Raw genomic sequence first — 21635 nt, 5'->3', positions numbered from 1 at the left:
AGTCTCCTATAATCCTATGACTCCTCGGACAAATGTCCTCTGGTTTCTCAGCTGGAAGAATTCTATTTATTCTCCATGTTTCCAACCGACACCCACCTCCATGAAGAAGATATCCCCACTGGTGTCCGTCCCTGCATGCACCACAAAGGTCTGCTTCTTGATGTGACGGCTGCCGCTCGGCTGCAGAGACACGTCCCGCCCATTCTAGTGGAGGAGACATCTTTTAGGGACTGTCCTTGATCTCAGTTAAGGACTCTGGGTGGAAGCACTGGAGCTGGTCAATACTGGGGCTAAGAATGGGCCTCTATTGAGCATGGTCTCACTGTTAGCTCTGGTCTTAGCTCTCAGGAACACCTCCCACTTTGAAGAGACCCCCTGACCCTCCCTCTTCCAGGGACATCTCAAAGATAAGTGTTTGTACTGACAAGACTATGTCCTTGGGCTCAGTAAGGCCTTCTGGCCAGTGCTCCAAATCAGAATAAACTAGTGCCTCTGGAGTCCAACGGAATGGCCAGGCTCTCCATCGGGGAATAAACCAAGAGACAAGCTCTCAGGAACAGGCAATCTTAGTCTGGAGTTCATGAGCTTTGCTTGTCTGTTTTTTTCATATTCTGATACCTGTATTCCAATACAGTTGATTTCCCTTGTTCTCCTGGGGATTTTATACATTTAAAAGCCGCCTTCCAAGAGGAAACCCCTTGATATCATCAGGCTCAAGGGGCCCAGCTCTACAAGGTCCTCTTCCCTACCTCCCTTAGGACTATCTGCCTTTCTTAAATAGAGGGTGGATGAGGATGGAGAAGGGTAGTGCAGCGTGGACTCACCAGGCTGGCCAACTGATCCAACACTTCATTTATCTGCTGGCCATAAACAAGCCCAATATGAGATTTCCCCATCAGGCGTCTCACCTTCTTCCGGATGTCATTCTTGTTCACCTAGGAAGCCAAAGTAAGACCTTGTTAGCAGAGAGCAGCCCCCAACCAAAGGTTCAGTTCTCTGGGGGGGAAAAGAGGACTATGGAGTGAGTATGTCCCTAGAATTGAGAAAGGAACAGTGGCAAAGATCATCTTGAGTAACAGCATGGTGCTGTTTTGCCAGCGTAATTGGAAGTAAGCCGGCTCTGGCAAGGCCATGAGCCACAACACTTTCCTAGAGAAGTGAGTGTCCCTTAGCATCTTGGCACGTTCTGGATCTGGTCAGGGCAGACCTTCACCCATTCCAGGGCTGCCCACTGCCTGATGGCAAGCCTTTGGACTTGGCGTCAGACTTTCACAGCCTTAGCAAGGGCTGCAGTTGGATGCTGCAACTCAGTGCGACTCAGAACAGGCCCGGTCCTTCCAGCAGCCACAGTAACAAGGCTCAAGCGGACCAGATTCCACAGCTTTCATTACCTTCATCAGAAGCATATAGGAGATGAGATTGTTCAGGAGTGTGGCCAGCAATCTATCTTCATCATCCTCCAGGCGCTTGCGGTCATGTTCTCCCAGGGACAGATACCTGCCCAGGGAAAAAGAATCAAGTCAGCCTGGCAGTAGCACGATAGGAAGCAGAAGAATCTGGGTTCGTGTGGTCCAAACTGTGGTCTGTACCTGTCGATCATTTCCTGGGGTCCCTGATCCATGCCCATCCCTTCTCTCTCCAACATCACAGCATCCAGGAAGGCATCTTCCCAGAACTGCATCTGGTCCCACAGGGTAGAACGTTCTTTACCTGAATACCAGAGAGGCTGCTCAGGAGCTCCAATGAGCCATTTGGATACGGCCACTTGGCCTGGGAAGGGAGCCACCTCAAACCCCCAAGGAAGAAAGGAGCATAGGACTCTATCCCCAATCTACGGCTGAAACCAGCCCCTCCCAGGAAGGTGGAAAAGACAGATACACAAGGAAAGGTGGTTACTCATAGAGAAGGTCTCCATAGCTGCATCCTCTAACTGGTCCCACATGGATCCTTTGTCCCTTCCTACCAAGTTATTAGCAGGAAGGGTCATGGCAGCAAAGGAGGGAATACAGGAAAAGAAAGATAAACAGGACGTTGATAAACACCAAAGTCTAGCACATTCATCCAGGATCGCTCATGGCTCATTCCTTCCTACCCCAGCAAACCTTTTATCTTCAAACGGGCGATTGCTATGTGTGACCTGGCTGACTGTACCAGCTCCCAGGGAACTGATCAGTTCCGACGGCCTCAGTGCCTGCTCGCCCTTGGCCCTAACTAGCCCGTCCGAGCCTGGTCTGCCCAGGGCAGCTCTGCCCCACTCACCTAGGAGTCCCTCATAGAGGTAGACACGCTGGCTCACATCTTCAAAAGGACGGATGGGGCTGCCCACTGCTTTCTCCTTTGTACTTGGCTTCAGACTGTGGGTTTTGCCCTATAAGGAAGAGATGGGAGATCAGCTGCCACAGGCCCGACTGACCATTGCGGGGCTATTACTCTAAACAGCCCAGTAACTGCTGCTTTTCTGCTCTCTCTTAGGCCTTACCAAACAGTCTGAAATGGTAATTTCCATTACTGCCATTTACATTGTTACCTAAACTTTCAATTTATCTTTTCTTTCTTTTTTTTTTTTTTTAAGCTTTTCCTTCTTATCACTCTTTGTTTGAGTCCCTACCTGACTCAAGGAAAAGTCAGATAGGGTTTCTATAGCATTAACAAGAACATTCATTCTCCCAGTATCCTTTACCAATCAGATAAAGGATAGGGAATGAAACTGAAGCAGGCAGAGAAAAAACAATTGGCCAATGTAATACTGCAAACTGATGACAGAGCTACAGTCTATTTCCTAGACAATGGTGGCTCAAAATAATTGATCTCAAACCCCACTATTAGGAATCAAAATGTTTGGGCAACTGTTCTCAGCAAGCCAACCTCCCAAATAACTGAAGTTTGCGGGCCCCACAGCAAGGATGAATTTCACACCAGGGGCAGTGACAGAAACAGCCAGAAAGCCTTCTGGGCTCCTAGGGACACAGTCAAGTGGATGCTTGCTAGACTGTAGATATATATACCATGTCTTAAAATACCATCCCATCTAAATTCTGAACGCTTCACATAGAAGTTATGGGATGACTTGAAATGCTCATTAAAACCAGTTAGATTAGATTGGGCATTTGCATAATACTGTCAGCTTTCAGGTCAACTCCCCACCCTAAGCTACAGGACAGTAATACTCTCTTTTATTAACAGAACATATATAGAAGGCCCTGCAGGTGAGAATGATCATCAGTATTAATAATTGATTCCACTTAAATGTCATGTTCTAGCTTCCCCACAGACCAACAGTCACCAAAGCCCGAGGCTCCCCTGGGGATCTCTCCTTCCCATCTCTGACCGACAAAACGGCAAATGAGCTGGAGAGCCGAATTCAACAAACTGACTGCTTAATGAGAAACCATTGTGGAAAAGGCAGCCTCACTTAGACGTGGATGAGAGAAAGAAACACAAGGGCAGCTGGCTAGTGCCTTCTGGTGGGAGCTACAGCAAGACCGTTGGCCTTCCAGGGCTTTCCAGCCTGACTTGCCAGAAAAGAGCAGCCACGAGGACCTTCCCAGTGAGTTGGCAGGAACAACTGAAACAAGTGATTCCCCCAATTCCTTTCTGGTAGCTGTAGGGCATTCTACCTCCATGATGAGAGACTTCTGTGCCACCCCAGCACTTTGAATGGATGATCCATAAGCAATTCAAACTCAAGAGGTCTAAACCAGAAGCCATCGTAAAAGAGCTCTTTCCTAGTCACTGCTAGAAACTCCCCTCTTAAATTCCCTCCCATTTATTCTGTCTTTACTTTGTATGTGCACAGTTGCACGTGGTCTCCTCCTTTAGAACACATGCTCCTTAAGAGCAAGGACTATATTTTTGTTTTTCTCAAAGTGACTGGCACACTGTAGATGCTTGATAAACACATTTTAGTTGATTGATAATCAGTTTTCTGGCCTCTCATTCTTTTTGTATTTGTATTTTGATTTGTATTCCGGGTCCAACATTTTTGCTCAAAACCGTTCTACCCAAAGTTACTAATGATCTCTTAAATGCCCCCGCTAATGGCCTCCTCCTTCCTGACATGCTGACCATCTATCTCCTCCAGAAAATCCGCTCCTTGGGTTTGCCCAAGCCTGCTTTCTCGGTTCTCCGTCCCGTCCGCCCAATCCTTTTTCAGTCTCATTTGCGGGATTTTCTTCCTTGACATGAGCACTAACTGTCCTAGGCTTCTCCCAAGGTCTGTCCTAGGTGGCTCTCTATTCTTTCTCAAATGGAGATCTTGTCAGCTCCCATGGGTTCTCTACAGATGAGTCCCAGACCTAGTTATCCAGGACTAAGTTACCTGTAGGGTATTTCAAACTGATGTCCTGTAAGCACCTCAAATTCAATATGTTCATGATAGAACTCATTAGCTTGTACCCCCAAACCCCTCCCTTCCCCTACACTTCCTTCTTACTAGAAAAGGCACTACCAGGCTCATAACTGTGGCCATATCCTTGAATTCTGTCTTTCATTCACCCCACAGTTCCCATAAGTTTCCAAATCTCTCCATTTCAAAGAAGAAAGTGTTCCCTCACACACACCAAGTCACCAACCTTATTCAGACTCTAACTGGCTGGACTATTTCAAAAGCCTCTTCCCACACCAGTATTGTCTCCACCTGCCTCCCAGAGGGATTTTCTTTCTTTCTTTTTTACTGAGGCAATTGGGGTTAAGTGACTTGCCCAGGTTCACACAACTAGGAAGTGTCTGAGGCCACATTTGAACTCAGGTCCTCCTGACTTCAGGGCTGGTGCTCTATCCACTGCGCCACCTAACTGCCCCCAAGAGGGATTTTCTTAAAGCACAGGTCTGACCATGTCACCCTCACCCCCAATTACATAAATGGCAATGACTCCTATTGTTTCCTGACTCAATATAAAATCTCGTTTGTCATTTAAAACCCTTCCCAGCTTTCCAGTCTTTTCACATCCTCCTCCCCTCTGTGCAGCTGGTGAGCCAACCATACCAGCTCCTCACATACAACAATCCATCTCACATCTTGAGTCCTTTGCAAAGGCTGACTCCTTCTGCCCAGAATGCTTTCCTTCCTCAACCCCTTTTCTTAGAAGCTCTAGCTTCCTTCAAGACTCAGCATAAGCATCACCTCCTGCAGGCGGCTTTCTTGTTCCCCAAGTTGTTAACTCCATCTCCTCTTCATCCAACTTTTAATTTGTCTTGTAAATTCTGATTTCTATGTTGTTTTCTTTCATAGAATGTAAGTCTTCAAGGACAGAGGTTTGGGGGCTTTTTTGGTTTTTTTGTATCTCCAGAGTTGACTACACTCCAGAGGTTGATAAATGTTGACTGAGAAATTCTACAGTAGTATAGACCAATTCAGCTCTGACCTTGTTATTGTTGACTAGTTCTAAATGATCTTAAATCACTGCCTTGATATTAGGTAATTGTTTTGAGTGTTTTACACATTCATCTTATAATTAGGCTAGGGGTCCAAATGATTGTTGAAGAGAATGTTACTAAAACAAGTGGTGTCAAAATAGAAAGAGGGACCATTACTCCATACATAAGGGTCCCTGCAAACCATCTACTGACTTAGTTTTAAAGTATAGCATTATCTACATTTTCTTGTATTTCTATATATTTTGGTAAATATTTTCCAACTACATTTTAATTTGGTTCAGATCACACTCGGGAATGTTGTTTGGCCACATGTTTGAAACCTCTACTCTAAACAGCCCAGACAGTGGATTCATACAGTTCTGTGAGGAAGAAAAAAGTCTGAAGGACTTAATTAGATCAAGGATATCCTTAGCCCTGTCTCTGTCTGGACAAGAGAAACGGCCTTCCCTGGGCAGAAAATAAAGCTTACAAAGATGGCTCCCGAGGCAGAAGTGGTCTCAATTTCGCTGTCAGACACAGTGCCACGAAGTCCTGCCAAGTGGGCACTGCCATCACCACCTGGTCCGTCACCTGCATTGCTGCTCAGATCACTGTCTGCTCCCAATGTTTCTCCAGAACTGTTACTCACCTGGGGGAGGAAACGAACAATAAGGGAGGCTCCCCAAGGCAAAGACATTCTCTAACAAGGAACAAGGAATTTCTAAGTTGCTGAAACTCTTAAGCAGTTGTCACCCCAAAGGGTCAAGGGCTCCCAAGAAGTACTTTGTTATTTACAAACTGTCAGTGTGGGCGCCTCGAGGTCTGGTCCCAATTCAGACAGACCTTTCCATGAACGGGCAGGACCAGAGTAGGAGCCCTGTTGGACTGAAACCAGGGTGAGTCTCTAAGCCTTTCTCTATTCCCTACACCCGACATGCCAGTGTGGTGTTCCCCTACCACAGTGCTAACTTCAGAATCCTGGCTTGTGCTTCGGATCATAACTGCGGGGCCTGCGCCAATGGTAGATTCCAGGTCACTTCTCTGAAATTAGAGAAAGACGAGTTACTTGTTCTACCTGCAGTCTCCATAAGAAGCCCTCATTTCCTCTTTCCCCCACCTCAGTGCTCTCCCTTCCAGGAGAGATCACAGGACAGGGCTAAGATGGCAACCTAGATCCAGCCCCCGACAGGGTTGTCACAAACCTGCGAACCGGACAGCAGGCTCACTCCGCTGTCTGCACTGATCTGGGACTTTTTCTCATCTGTCTCACCAAGGTCAAAGACAGGTTTAATTCCTTCAGGCCCTGAGGATAGGGAGGGGATATCTGGTTACCAGGCTGCATGGATCATGGGCACAGGGACAGGATGGTGAGAGGACAGAGGGAACAGAACAGCTTTTCTGTTCAGCAAAGTCCCAGCCACCTTTCCAGGGACTGCTTTCCTCATGTCCCACTGGATAAACAGGCCCCCAGATTCCTCAAAAGCCAACTGAGAAGCATCCAACCTGACTCCATGGGGCTCTGTAACCCTCTGCTTGTGCTAGGCCAACCCTGGGTAGGCCAGTCCCAGACACAAAAGTCTAAACCACACATCACTGCACTCACGGCTTGAACTCCACTGGTGCCTGAGGCAACTGAAGGTCACGCAGTGGCTCCCAAGTGAAAGTCTGAAAAGGCTTGAGAAGGCAATGTCCACGAGGCAAAGGAATAGCACTTGTGTCACTGGACATTGCTCGGCCTCCTCCAAGTCTCCAGATCTAAGACAAAGGCCTCCCACTTCCTCTTCCCCCACACCCCCACAATGGGATGGCAGAAGGACAGAATGACAGAAAGCAAGAAAGCACCCTTAGGCAAGGCACCAGGGAGGGAGGTGCAGCTACAGACTCAACACAGGAGGGGCAGCACCCATCTCTGCCAACTGTGCCCAGAAGCCTTCTTGTAGGTGAGGGAGACGGCTTCCAACAAGGGATTGAGACAAGCAAGCGTTCTCCCCACCAACTGTGACGGCACAGAGAACCAGGTCCCCGGGATTTACTCCATGGGAACTCTAGCTATGAGGGGGAGAAGGGGTCTCCGGGCCTCATACCTGTAAATCCACATACCACCTACCTGCTCACACTTATTCCAAATATCCCCTAGAGCAAATTTGGATAGGTTGCCGCAGTAAGCTTGCTCCAGCTGGGCCTGGGGAGTTGGCAGGTATGGGGAACTTTGGGGCAGGGAGGGGGCGTTTGTTCCTTACTCTGTTTGTCCAAAGCTTTTTGTTTTTTCACTTCCTGGTGCTTGTTCCACAACTCTACCCCAGATGCAATGCAAGCAGGAGAGAAAGACAGAGAGAGTCAGAGGCTGGTCAGACAGGCGGAATGGAAACCCACCCCACCCCAGGAGATCCAGGCCAGGCTACAGCCCAAATCGAGAGGCCCAACGCCTCTCTACAGACTAAAGAACGGAGGGCATCAAGCTTCCTACGTCATCGGGACAGCAGGGCCTTGTCTTGGGTGAAAAGGACATGAAATTGCCTTTTTTTGGACAAGGTAATTTTTAGACTCACGCTGAAGGAAACTGCTTATTTGGGCAACAAACAAGCAGTGAAAGATTTTCAAGAGCTTGAATGCAGACATGATTAACTCACTGATGGCTTAGGGATGGATGGAGGCCTATTTATTTAGCTAGCGACCTATCCCCCAGCAGCTGGCAAAAGAACTCTTCCCCCTCAAAGTCTGCCTTCCCCCCTCCAGAAGCCTCAGAGCTAGTCCTCGTTCCTCGGCTAGTCAGCTGGACTCACAGCTTAGCTCGAGCCTCTACTGAATGCTCCAGATTGTCTGGAGGTCCAACAGAAGCCAAGTTTTCCCCCTCCCTTCTGGCAAATGTCAGAGGGGACATGGGAGAATTACAGAATAGCATTTTATAGAGCTAAAGAAGAGAGTTTTGATCTCACGATTCAGGAAGTCTTCCCTCAGGAGACGTCAGGTGAGAAGGGTCTCTCACTGAGCTGGGCAGGGCTTTGCTCCCACTGGGCAAGGCCAAGCACTGGTTAGACCTGAGTTTTATCCATAACCACCTTCTAGTGATAAAGCAGCAAACACCGAGGGTTGTGACAAGTAGTTGGCAGAATGAAGTGTATTGTTCAGGGACTAGGGCCAAAGTAAGAGCACGTTAGGGCCTTGGCAGCTCAAGGTCAGATGGTTTGGGAGTCGTACACAGAGAGCTCCCCCCTCTATTGCTGCAGGTTTTCTCTCCTCTATGGGGACTGCAGAAATCTCAGTCCATCAAGCCTTTAGTCAAGGTCAAGGCCAAGATATTGATTAAAAAACTAGCTCAGATTGCTACACTTCCGAGCTAGAGATCCCAAAGACATAAAGGAGTGTGAGGGTTGTTGGACTGACACTATGGAAGTCAGCACTGTGACCTGGAAGTGGATAGGAAGGATGGGGAACAAAATGGGCTACAGAGATCCAGACTTTTTCACTTTGGGCACATCTACCAACGCCTCATAGCCTCCCGGGACCCACGTGGCCTCTTAACTGTACAGAAAAGACACTCCAGACACCAACGAGGCAAGGAAGTCAGAAGTGCAGCCCAGATTCCAAAATGGAGCCTCCTTACCACCTCCTCCAAGCCTTGAGAGAGACCCCCCCCCACTGTGTAGGCAGACTCAAGGTGTGACAGGGGACTGAATAAAGGATGAGAGTGTATTAGGAAGGGATGGAGAGCCTCCTCTCTTAGAAGTGAAGTGTGGGAAAAACAAGAACAGGATTCTGGATGGAAGATTCCAAAGCTGGCACCGGTCCACCATATCAAGCACAGTAATACCCACCAATGGAAGCCACAAAATTCTCTTCCTTTAGGCTCCTGGTGTCCAGCTCCTTGGGGCCCTTTCCCGTGGCACTCGGTGCCCGTGGTCCCAACTGGGGAACCCTCAGCTGTGCCATGGCCTTTGGGTCGCCTCTCCCAGCCAGGCCTGGATCCTTGCCAACCGGGGTGTTCACACCATCTGTGGGACTTCTCTTCCGTTTGTCAGGCTCTGAGGAAAAGAATACCGAGGTGAGTGTCCAGAGAAGAAGGAAGAATGAGTCAAGGATAAAGAGCCATCCTTAAATTTTCTTACTTCTTATCCGGATGGTACGTTTTACTTGGATGTTCATTCAGTGACATATAAAGTAGAATTAATGTAATAAAATTAACCGTGAAGTACATTCCATCACATATCCACAAGCAAAAGACTATACATTTTTTTCCTATAGAACAATTTAATAGTAGCATTGTACTAATATTTATTTTAAACCTTGATCCTAGGTTTTCAAAGTATGAAAATGATAGTGAAGATAAAAGTTCCTTTTGAAATGTAGGGGAAATGATTAAGTTGTAATATATACTATTAATATTTTGGAAGGGTAGAAAGGCTCCTCTTTTTGGAATCAGAGTCAGTTATTCCCAATTATTTTGATGACTCCCATACAAGGAATCATAGAGTTAAGTGTTTAAACAGTAATTAGCATGCTTTCGAGTCTTTTTGAAATTTTGTAGTTATTGGGGTTAAGTTTTAATATGGTGTTCACCTACAGTGTGTATTAACAGTTTTACTATGAAGTGAAACATTCTATAAACAATGCTGCTTATAAAAAGAAAATGGAGTGCACAAAGACACTTTATTGCTCTGGGAAATGGACTGGAAAGTATATGAGAACATTGAAATTGCACCTAAACTTTTGTTTTTAACAGATGATTATAAAACTGAAAAACTAAATTTATTGTACTTGAATGAATGTACATAGTCTGGTCTTACTAAAAAAAAAAAAAGAATAAAGGGCCAAGGTGATGGAGGCAGAGCCAGGAGTACAGGAAGCAGGCTCAAAGAGCTTCTCATGGCTGTGAATTGTCCCCTCCTAAGAAAACAAGGCCGGCAGCAAGGGGGCGTGTCTAGGAGGCTGGCCTGCTTCAAGTCCTGCTTCTGATCATCCAGGCCGAGTCCCTTAACTTCCCCAAGGGCCCCAGACTCTAAGACTACAAGCCGCAGAGATGCCCTGGAACACGGGTGCCGTCGGCTTTACCTTTGCTATAGTAATGGGTCTGGGCAATCTCCAGAAGGCCGAAGGTGCTGGCCATGCCGCCCAGGCCGGCGTTGGCGTAGGACTGCTCCAGGCTCAGCACCATGCACTTGAGAAGGTCCAGCATCCCCTTGTAGACCTTGCGGCTTATCTCCTGAGAGGACAAGGGCAGGGGTTAGGACCTGCCCCTGCTCGGCTTCCTGGAGCCCGCTCCATTCCTTTGGCCTGACTCCCTCGGCCCTGTCCCATTCTCTCGGCCCAGCTTCCTGGGGCCCGCCCGGCTCCCTAGGCCTGGCTCCCTCAGGCCCGCCCCGCTCCCTAGGCCCTGTTCCCTCAGCCTGGCTCCCTCGGCCCGGCTTCCTGGGGCCTGCCCGGCTCCCTAGGCCTGGCTCCCTCAGGCCGGCCTGGCTCCTTCAGGCCTGCCCAGCTCCCTAGGCCTGGCTCCCTCAGCCTGGCTCCCTCGGCCCTGTCCCATTCCCTCGACCTGGCTTCCTGGGGCCTGCCCGGCTCCCTAGGCCTGGCTCCCTCAGGCCTGCTTGGCTCCCTAGGCCTGGCTCCCTCAGGCCCACCCCACTCCCTAGGCCCTGTTCCCTCAGCCTGGCTCCTTCAGGCCTGCCCCAGTTCCCTAGGCCTGGCTCCCTCAGCCTGGCTCCCTCGGCCCTGTCCCATTCCCTCGGCCTGGCTCCCTCAGGCCTGCCCGGCTCCCTAGGCCTGGCTCCCTCAGGCCTGCCCGGCTCCCTAGGCCTGGCTCCCTCAGGTCCGCCCTGCTCCCTAGGCCCGGCTCCCTCAGCCTGGCTCCCTCGGCCCTGCCCCGAGAGCTCACTGACCACATCGGGGATCGTCTCCTGGGGGGCGCCATCCTCGGGGGGCGCCAGGCGGTTCAGCTTGCTCAGGACAAAGCCTCGGAGCTGCTCGCTCTCCAGCAGCCTCCTCACCTTCTTCACGCTGAGCCAGCCCACTCCCTGGCCGTCCAGAACACTGTGCACCACCTCTTTCAGGAACTGCTGGTTCTCGCTGCGGGGCCACAAGCCGCTCTAGAGGGGCAGCCCCTGGCCCAGCCCGCTCACCCATCACCAGCTGCCCCAGAGTAAGGAGCCTGAGCCAAAACTAGGCCCATCCTGCCTGGGGGGCACTGAGGGTGCTGAAGCTCCCTGCTGCCCCCTCCCACCGGTCCTCTTCCTTCCCCTCCCGCCCTCATGGACGCCCTGCAGACCCACTCTGCTGCCTTAGCTGCCTGGCCATCCGTTACCTGGAATTGCTGGCTCGTCCCTGAGGAGATGGAGACTCTCTCTTCACTGTGGGGCTGTGCTTGATGACCGAGGACTTCTGGTCCACCAAGGCTCGCCGGCTTCCTGCAGCCAGGAAAGCAGAAGGGGCCCCTCACTCTCCGGGCTCGGCGCTGGCGCACGCTGCCCGGAGGAGCCACGGCCCACACCCCTCCTAACAAGGCGCCACACAGAGGCAGAAACCAGCCAAGGGAGCATGGAGGAGGTGGGAACGGAAACCAGGCCACTCCACATGCATGTCCCCGGCACCGGTAGCACGCTGCGGGCAAGCGAGAGGCACCGTGGGGGACGGGGCGAGGCGGGTGGCCCGTTGGAGGCTGCTTGCCCCACAGGTAAGGTGGCCCCCAGGCAGGCACAGAAGATGCTCGGGAAAGAAGATCATGCAGAGCTCGCAGGCAAAACCCACCTTCACCGCTCCCGGGGCCGGCTTCAGTAACAATCTCCATTAGAGTATTTAGCCCAAATACTGGGACATAAAAACACAATTAGTAGGTGCACCGCGATACTCCACCCCCTACACCCCTCAATGGAGCTGGAGCCAGGAGACGCCACGCACCCAGCACTTGGCCCTCGAGCCCCACTTCCGGGGGCTGCCGCCTTTGGGGGCTTCCCCTGCAGGGCCCAGAGCTGGTTGAGCAAAGGCTCAAAGCCAGCACTAATGAGGACAGCAGCACAGGGAGGCCGGCAGCTCCAGTGGCCCCAGAGCCACATGCTGGAAAGAGGAGGGACTGCCGACCGCATGAAATCCCCCCAGGTGATCCTCATCTGGAACAGACACCCTAGCAGGGGAGAAGGGGTGGAGATAAGCGAAGCGGATGAGAGTGAGCGTGGCCATGCATTCATTGCTGCTTCCTTCGAATGGGTGAAATGGCAGGCCAGGACCGTGAATTCTCCTTCTCCTCCCCCACTACATCCAGCTGTGGAAGTCCACACCGCAACAGCATCACCCGGGTCCCAGAAACACCGACTAACTGGTCCCAGAAACACCAACTAGCTGGACAAGCCATTTTTTCCAATTTCCCTTTGTTTTCTCCCAGTTCGGGGATATGTCAGATCCCTTCTCAATCTGGCCTAATCCCAGTATCCTGGGCCCAATATCCAGGAAAACCCGGAGACCCACTCAGACTGTTAGTTACCACTGCTATTTCCTAACCATCAGAACTCCAAGCAGAAGCAAACCAACTACCAGGCTTTGGCCAACTCTGAAATGGCAAGAAGCCAAACCAAGAGGTTTCCCGACCTTCTCAGCAGCCACTGCCCTCCCAGCAGCTCCTCTGAAATTCTGAACATGGAATATGGCAAATAGCTGGCCCATCTCTCATTCAGACGAAGATGATGACAACCATGACAATAAGAGCAGCATTTGTATGCATTTTAAGGTTTGCAAAGCACTTTACAGAAAAGTGATATCATCCTCATAACCTCCTTGTGAGGTAGGCACTATTATCATAAACATTTTACAAATTAAACTGAGGCTGAGAGAGGGTAAGTGACCTGCACACGATCACAGAGCTAGCATCTGAGGCAGGAATAAACTCAAGTTTTCCTAACTCCTAGTCTAACACCCTTATCTACCTCTCCAGTGGTGCTTTTGATGAGCCAGGCCCTATGCTAAATAAATGCTGGGGTTATTTATGACAGGAGGAACGTCCCAGAGTAGCCTTACCTGAGCCTTGAGCTAAGAGCCACATCTACCTGACAACCCTCAATATACTACAGCCTGTGCCGAGCAGAGGAAGATGCAAGAATTTATGTGTGGAGACCACGGCCAGACAAAATGGCCCAGGATAGCCTCCATCCAACACTCAGACCCCTCCCCGTCTCCACCATCATTGCTCAAGCACTCTAATTGGTTACCTTTGAGACTAGGGAAGGGTGTTGTTTTGTCTCTGGCCCCTTTGGTGGGCAGCGCAAGGTTTGAGAGGCTGAAGCTGGTGCTGTGGTTCCGGTAGAGGCTGCCTACAAGGAAGAGGGTTAGAACAAGGGGTCATGAGGATCAGAGACATGGCAGTATACTTTCAAAGTTTAGAATATGTTAAACCACTCTTCCCCATCTCATGACGGCCATTTTTTTAATCAGCCCCACTTCCTTCTTAAAGACAGTCTGACCTTCAAAGTCCAGTTCATCTTACTTATTATGTCTGTGGTTGCTACTGTTCAGTTGTTTCAGTCATATTCAGCTCTTTGTAAACCCATTTGGGGTTTTATTTGGCAAAGATACTGGAGTGGTAGGCCATTTCCTTCTCTAGCTCACCGTACAGATGAAGAACTGAGGCAAACAGGGGGAAGTGACTTACTCAGATCACACAGCAAGTAAATGAGGCTGGATTTGAACTCAGGAAGATGAGTCCTCCTGACTCCAGGTTTGGTACTCTACCTACTGCACCACCTATTGTCTATCCCAGGGTTTCTTATCTAACCTAAACAAGGTCAAGCCTAGAGGCAGGCAAAATGGAAATTCTATTGGGTCATGCTTTTCTGCTATTGTTTATAACAAAATAAGACATAGTCATCAGCTTGACCTAAAATGATCAGTGAAATCTCCCCATATAGCCAGTAGGCCATAGAAAGACAATTAGAATGGCAATGGTTCTAGATGAAGGACTGTCCTAGCGTCTGATTGATCTCACAACAGTACTCATTGCTTGGGTTTCCTTTCTAAATCTACTACCAGCCATCAAGCTACATTACTCCCCCATAACGCCCTTCTCTATATACCAAACGTAGGTCCATATACACCCTCCAAAGTCATTAAAAACTTCTTCACTAAGCAAAGAAAGGGTTAGACATTTTTCCAATTCATAAGTGATTAAAGAAGAAGCGCAAACCATTTTCCAAATAAAAACTCCCCTCTATGACCCACAATATGAAAGGAGGAATAAGAAAATAAACATGTCATAGCACATGCTCCAAACCACAAATAATAAGAGAAATGAAAATCAACAAAACTCTAACTTTTCACTTTAGGTTCAGCAAATTGACCGGGATAATCAGGAATGGAAAGAGTCAGTGTCAGAAGGTCTGCAGGAAAGCAGACATACCAATTCACTACTGGCAGAGCAGTATTGATGGAGATTCACTCCAATCCTTCTAGAAAGGAATGAAATTCAGCTTCTAAAGTAACTAAAATATCTCTACCCAGAGATCCTGCTGCTAGGAAATATATACCACAGAGGTATATGGTCCCACGCATTTTTTGTAGTCATGGTGGACTAGAAATAAAGTGGCTGCCACCAATTAGGAAGTGGCCAAACAAACTGAGCCCGGTGAATGTGGGGGGATGTCAGTGCACCATGAGAACGGCAGAGATGAAGAATTAGGGAAGCGCTGGGGCACAGAGATTTGGCACAGGGATAAGTAGATAGAACCAGAAAAGCAATAAACACAAAGAACGAATGTTGTGCAATTATAATAATCAGCTTGGTTCAGAAAAGAGAGAAGATGCTCCTCCTGCCCTTCCCTGCAGAAATAGGGACTCTGTATGGAATGCTGCATACCCTGTCACATGGGTATGTCATATGTGGTCATATGTGGCAGGTGGGCTGATGAGTTTTGGTGAACCACTTTTATGCCTTTCTTTTTTAACCTTTGTTACCAAGGACTGGGTAGAAAATGAGGAGGTAGAGGGAAGAAGAATATATTCAGAAATGTATGTGATGAAAAAACAAGACACAAGATGAAATTTTCCAAAGAAAAAGAAGTGAGTTTATATCCCAATCCAGCTTGACTAAGGCATCTGAACCACGCAAAAGAAACTGATGGATATGGCGAGATGTCTCCTTTGAGGATCTATCTTAGGTAAACATGCAACTATTTTGTTTCCAGTGAACACCAAAGGTCCAAATGAACAAATAAATGAATGAACAAAAAAGAATTTAAGGGCTATCTGTATGCCAAACATACACAGGCAGTCTTCCTACAGTTCCACTTACCTCCCCCTTCCTTAGAACAATGTGAGTCTGGCAATGATCTATGACCAAAATCTCCCTGTGGCCTGAGAGTGTCACCCAAACTCCAGAGAAGAACTTCTACATAACTTTTGCCTCAATTATAGCCCAACCATGGATGTAGAGGATGGGACAGGTGAGGAATTCAATTTAATCTAATTCAATCAACATTGATTAAGTAACTCTATATAAGGCATGTACATTTTTTTAAAAATCCACATAACTCATGACACTTACTGGCAAAAGACATGATGCCCCCGAAGCCCTCATTGCTGCTGTTGTTGGAGACGGTGGAGTTGGGAGAACTTGCCCGAGAGTCCGACTCTGCATCTGAATCGCTTGCCAGCTTGAGGCTATTGGGTCGCAGCAGTTTTTGAGCCCTTGGAAACGCACAGTGGCACTTGTCAGGTCCAGGCCAAGGTACCTCACCTTTGGAGAAGTACAGAGCCCAGCTACGTTGCTACAACCAGCCCCCAACTGACCCCAAACCCCTATGCCAGGAGAACAGCAGAACCATGAGAACCTTCCAACTGATGGACCTTTCTGATTCTCCTCCCCACCCTGGCCAGTGCCGGTAAGAGGCCCTTTGAAAAGCTCTTTAGTGGGCACACCCACAAAAGTAACCCAAACTCTCACCTACTGCCATTGAGGTTTTGTTGAAATCGTGGGGTATAACTCTCCTCCTGCTCATCTTCATCTTCATCTTCCTCAGTGGGAAATCCATACTGAGGTTCAAAGTATGGATTGTCATAGTCGCGCCTGCGCCCCAATCCCTCTGGGGGGCCCCCACTCTCTGCCTCACGCTTATCCAAACTTAATTTGCCAAAACTGGGAGGCAAAGCACGGAGGGGGTTGGAGAATCCTGTCGCTGTCTTGTCCTCCACCTCGGTAAAATCGGCAGATTCCTGCGGGTCGTGGCACACAATGGTCAGGGGAGGAGGACTGAGGCTTCTGGCGTTCTCCTCTGACCAAAAATCTAGCCAGCCCCAGGCAGGTTCCTAATGTCAGGGCTTTGATGGGAAATATCTATAGGGAAAAGTCTCTGACATCCTCACCCTAATGATGTTTCTTCCCCAGAGATCTGTGAAAACGGGGCTTCAGTCACAGACTTACAAGCAGCCTAGAAGGAGCAGCCTTTAAGGAGCAACCTTTAAGCCACAGTCCACACTTAAACACAGGATACAGGGAGAAGGATGAGAGAGACCCAGTCCAGTCTAACACTGAGGAAGGAACCAGGTACTGTCACTGTCCCACAAGAAGGGGCCCAGATCCTAGCCCTAGCTCCATTCTTCCCTTCCACAGCCCTACGCACAGCATTGGCTCCGTGAATGATGGTACTGGGGCTGCTGCTGGCCGTCGTGCTGGAGCTGGAACGAGGCTGGGGGTTGTCCTGGGAATTCTCGCTGTCTGGGCCGGGTTCCTCCAAATCTCCCTGGTTTCCCTGCAGCTCATCAAATGCCACCTCGCTGGCGTCACCCAGTGCTGCATGTGTTAGTGGATCCACATCTGCAAAGATTCCAGGGCTCAGAGGGCACAGACCCTCCACCCCAAACCCCAGCTCCTGCCCGGGGCTGGCCCGCTTCCTGGCACTTACTAGGTGTGTCACCGTTGATATCACATTTCATCATCTCACTAACAAAGTCACCAAGGGATGAGTAGGAAGAGCTTGAATCATCGTAATCCACACTGTCACTGCCACTGCCAAGTCAAGAGGGAGAAGCCCAAGAGAAAGTTGTTGGTGCCCAAGGTGGGAGGGGTGCAGAAAAGAGACTCTGAGAGCTCAGGACGGAGGCTAGAAAGCAGGGCGACCTCCTGGCCCTACTGGCACTTAGAGGAGGAGGAGGCAAGCACCATCCTGCCCAGGGCCCGGGGGCCCGTCATGGCCCACCGGCCTTCGCTGCCCCCCAGGCACTGCTCACCTGTCGTCAGTTGGGTCAGAGTCAGAGTCCTGCTCGGGCGGCACGCTCAGGGCCTCGGCCAGCTGGGAGTTACTGTCATAGACACGGTAATAGATCGGCTGCAGCTGGTGGGCGTACCACTTGGGCTTGTCGCCAATCAGGGCCGGGTCGAACATGTCTGCCCAGAGAGACGTGACTGGTCAGGGTTGGCAGCAGACAGGACAAGGCCAGAAAGGAGCAAACAATGAAGAACAGGGCAGGGCACAAGCAGGGTAAAAAAAGGAGGCAGAAAGAGAGAGAAAGGGAAGGGGCCCCGGGGAAAGGGCAGCTGCACTCACTGTTGTGGATTCGCTGGAAAGCATAGTTGGTGGGGTTGAGGATCCATTCACCAAAGTACTCCACGGCTTGGGTCCTGGCCAATTTCTCAGCAAAGGGGGTCTGTCGGGGACGTGAGGCTAGAAAGGAGCCAGCTTGGAAAGCTACCACAGGTCGGGGAAAGAGACGCAGAGTGCGTGTGTGCATCTGGAAACCCTGAAGCACATTGGGGGAGTTGAAGAATCTCACCATGGCCACCCTGAAAAGACAGATGACAGTGGGTTATATGATTCATCCAGCACCCTACGGAGGAAGAACCTTTAGACTCCAAGGTTGTTGGCAATCCCCTAAGGCTGCTCCTTAGCCACAACCAGTCGTGAAGAAGAATGAGCCACTTGTCAACCCCAACCCCCAAATAAGTTCAGGTTTATATGTCCTTAAAAAAAATCACTTTTTGACCCCTCTCATCCCCCAAGCTATTCTCCCGTAGCTCATCCCTTTCACTAACAGTCATATGTACTCACTGCCTATAATTTCTCATCATCTACTCACTCTTTAGGCCCTTGAAATCAAGTTTCCACCATCACTATTCTACAGGCACTGCTCTCTTGAAGGTTCCCAATCATTTCAAGATGGAGAACTCCAATGGCCTTTTCTTCATCTTTAACCTCCTTGCATTTCTGTAGCTTTCAACACTTTTTGTCAGATACTCTCTCCTCCCATGACTCCCAGAGCAATGCCTTCCTCTCATCCTACCTGTCTGTCTTCTCCTCAGTAGCTACTGCTGATTAATCAGCTATTAAACAAGGCTGTTCCCCAAGGATCTGTTCTCTATATTCTCTACCTTGGGTTTCACACTATTCAAGGGTTCAGTTAGTACTACCATGTGGATGACTCCTAAATGTATGTATGTATATATCCATGTATATAGAGCTGATTTTCCCCCTTAACTCCAATCCAACATCCTCACCTATCTGCTGCACATTACTGAGATTTTTGCACCAGCACCTTAAATCCAACTCAATTTACCATGTAAAAAAATGGAATTCTTCTTTCTCCCTAAACCTACCCTTCTCCAAATAGCTATTTTTGATGATGAATATTGACCTTCTTCAAGGTACTGATTTGAAATCTCAGAATCTTCTTTTGGATACAGAGATGAAAAAAGAGAAGATTCAATCAGCAACAAATTCCTATTGATTCTTTCTAAAAATCTAGTTTCTATCTCTTTTCCTTTCAGACTAGGATACCACTCTAGTTCAGATTCAGGTCTTCATCACCTTTTGCCTAGAATACTATAAAAGCCTCCAATTGGTCTCTCAGTTTCCATTCTTAATATTATATTTAATTCACTTTTCAGTTAGATATACAAATATAACCGTAATGTTCCTGATACAGACATCCCTTCCACCAGTTCATATCATAGCCCACCCACACATGCCCATCATAGATCACTCTTGTCCATATCCTCTTATAAGTGCTGAGGCCTTCCTAAATTTCTCTTATTATCCCAAGAATCCAATGAAACACAAAATCTATCCATTATTTCTTGAACTCACCAGGTGACCAACTCACTCATTTTTTTGCTCACACACTTCTTTGAAAACACCCTTTACTTCTTTTCATCTTTGTAATTACTTGTTCATAATATGTTACAGCCTTCTCTTAATCACCATGTTTTTCTGTATTGCCCCCTGAATGACATTTTTTTCATTCTTTAAAGAATGACCATATTTTTGTTTCTCAACTGTTCAATTGTGTCCAATTCCTCATGATCCCATCAAACATAGCCCATCAGACCCTTCTATCTTCCACTATTTCTTCTCTGTGGAGCATGTGTCTGACATTAATGATCAAAGGAAAGTCAAATCAAGTTCTCTGTTATATCTTCTAAAGAATTTTGTATAATCCTGACATATATATAGGAAAGATCTTGTTGGAAAAGAGCCTTTCAAAAGATGAAATTTTGCTTTATTGTACAAATGTCCTCTTATAGTCTTACAGTAGTATCACATCTGTCCTGCAACTGTGTGATGATAAAAGCCTAATCATAGTCTATTCATGGATTATCACTGATGAAAGCCTCCCCATTTCCTTCTGATAATCTCATCAAAGATGCCCTCAACATTCATGTAGATTACTCTTATAAAAATGACATAAATGGGGAAAGTAGGTATATAGGACAATAGTTAATTATATTCACTTTTCTTTTGAGAGATGTTGTTTGTGTAATTTTAGTTATTTTCTGTGTCTAACCATTATTGATTCATTTAAAGTCTTGGCAAAAATAATGGCGTGGTTTGCCGTTTCCTTTTCCAGCTTATTTTACAGATGAGGAAACAGAGGCAAACAGGATTAGATGACTTGCTCAGCGTCAAATAGCTAGGAAGTGCGAGGTGTGAGTCCAGATTTGGACTCAAGCCCTCCTAATTCTGAGACAGGTGCTCTATCTAGCTGCCCACCTTTCTAATTAGTTTCTTAAAGCAAGTACTCATGATGTATAGCTATGAGATTTCTCTGTAACCTACAAGTCTTTGGCTTCTCTTGATCTTTAATTCTAAACATACATATATACACATGCATATACATATGCTGTCTTCCCCTATAAGCTTCAATTATTTTCATGGGGTTTTTTCTGCAATGATTTACTATGAATATTCAGTAACCAAATATTCCCCAAATGAAATCTCTCACTGCTTTTGAACTCAGGTGAAAACCAACTTGGCTAATTCCTTTGTTGGCTCCTCCTAAGAGAGCTTATAAGTCAGTCTTCCATTTGGCGATAATGCCACTTCATTTCCTTTAAAATAAGATTATTCCTCCCCCTTCTTCAGTGACCCCCTTCTTCTTCTTCAATAGTACTCAGAATGGTGGAAAAGGAGGACTTGGTCCTCCAAGTCATAGTTTTTAGATAATCTATAACCATTAATTTAGTTACTCTGTTAAATGTGAGAGCCTAATGAGTGGATATCCTATGGGAAGTGAATTGTATCTGTGCTGGCATTCTTCCTTTAAAGAAATACAATTTTCCATAGCTGCCAATATCATCTTAACAAGTTTAACCCTATCACTCTCCTGATCAAAAATCTTCAGGAGCTCCCTACTATATCCTGACTTTTAAGCCTTCCCAATATGGCCTCCAAGCTAGCTTCCCAATCTTTGTCATATTACTCCCTTTCACCCAAACTGGAATATGGTGGCGTCTGCCCCATCCCATCATGCAGACCATGCTCCCCTCCACTTGCCTGGAATGTACCTCACTTTCACCTTTGAGAATCTTCATTATCACTTAAGACTCTGCCTAGGTGCTACTTCCTCCTTATCTTCCTCCTTCTAATTCTCCCACCTAATTCTCCTTCCTCAGATGGTCCTGAGCACTGTGTCTAATCTGGATCTCCCCTTTGCCCCACAATCCTTGCTCCCTGCCTGGCCCACTGTGCTTAAGGGAGGCTATGATGTGTCTCCCTTAGGATATCTTCCTGGCAGCAAGAATGGTGCTACATTCTATCTTTGTGCCCTCAGCATCCAGCACAATATTAGCATATAGCAGCTCTTAATAAGTGCTCAGATGAATAGATTTGTGATGGAAAGAACCATTCGCATCTGGGGAGAGGACTATGGAGACTGAATATGGATCACAACACAGTATTTTTATCTTTGTTGTTTCTTTTTCTTCCTCATTTTTTTCCCCTTTTGATCTGATTTTTTTTTGGTACAGCATGAGAAATATGGAAATATATTTAGGAGAATTACACATGTGTAACCTATATTAGATTATTTGCAGTCTA

The 21635-nt window shown here is 47.8% G+C and overlaps 1 protein-coding gene across 33 annotated transcripts in view; it reads right to left on the bottom strand.

The window, feature by feature from the left end:
- The window catches only part of MADD (MAP kinase activating death domain), a 38958-nt gene that overhangs the window by 7203 nt on the left and 10120 nt on the right, over positions 1 to 21635 (bottom strand). For 4 of the 33 annotated variants that reach the window (XM_051965858.1, XM_051965888.1, XM_051965857.1 and 1 more), the window contains exons 9-30: positions 17871 to 18106; positions 17554 to 17710; positions 17229 to 17332; positions 16947 to 17140; positions 16271 to 16539; positions 15872 to 16014; positions 13545 to 13646; positions 12094 to 12153; positions 11651 to 11753; positions 11229 to 11415; positions 10405 to 10555; positions 9171 to 9377; positions 7596 to 7649; positions 6558 to 6658; positions 6313 to 6396; positions 5846 to 6004; positions 2260 to 2368; positions 1897 to 1959; positions 1590 to 1710; positions 1392 to 1497; positions 825 to 935; positions 97 to 204 (exon numbers count right to left, since the gene is read on the bottom strand). In XM_051965858.1, the coding sequence (XP_051821818.1) occupies positions 97 to 204; positions 825 to 935; positions 1392 to 1497; positions 1590 to 1710; positions 1897 to 1959; positions 2260 to 2368; positions 5846 to 6004; positions 6313 to 6396; positions 6558 to 6658; positions 7596 to 7649; positions 9171 to 9377; positions 10405 to 10555; positions 11229 to 11415; positions 11651 to 11753; positions 12094 to 12153; positions 13545 to 13646; positions 15872 to 16014; positions 16271 to 16539; positions 16947 to 17140; positions 17229 to 17332; positions 17554 to 17710; positions 17871 to 18106 (2929 nt within the window). The remainder of the gene's footprint in view (positions 1 to 96; positions 205 to 824; positions 936 to 1391; positions 1498 to 1589; positions 1711 to 1896; positions 1960 to 2259; positions 2369 to 5845; positions 6005 to 6312; positions 6397 to 6557; positions 6659 to 7595; positions 7650 to 9170; positions 9378 to 10404; positions 10556 to 11228; positions 11416 to 11650; positions 11754 to 12093; positions 12154 to 13544; positions 13647 to 15871; positions 16015 to 16270; positions 16540 to 16946; positions 17141 to 17228; positions 17333 to 17553; positions 17711 to 17870; positions 18107 to 21635) is intronic. The other 29 variants (XM_051965859.1, XM_051965879.1, XM_051965860.1 and 26 more) reach the window with 18 other exon arrangements.

The sequence above is a fragment of the Antechinus flavipes genome, chromosome 6 (assembly GCF_016432865.1).
Source record: "Antechinus flavipes isolate AdamAnt ecotype Samford, QLD, Australia chromosome 6, AdamAnt_v2, whole genome shotgun sequence".
Taxonomy (NCBI): domain Eukaryota; kingdom Metazoa; phylum Chordata; class Mammalia; order Dasyuromorphia; family Dasyuridae; genus Antechinus; species Antechinus flavipes.
The sequence above is the reverse complement of the archived record's forward strand: the minus strand, read 5'-3'. Positions and strand labels throughout refer to the sequence as shown.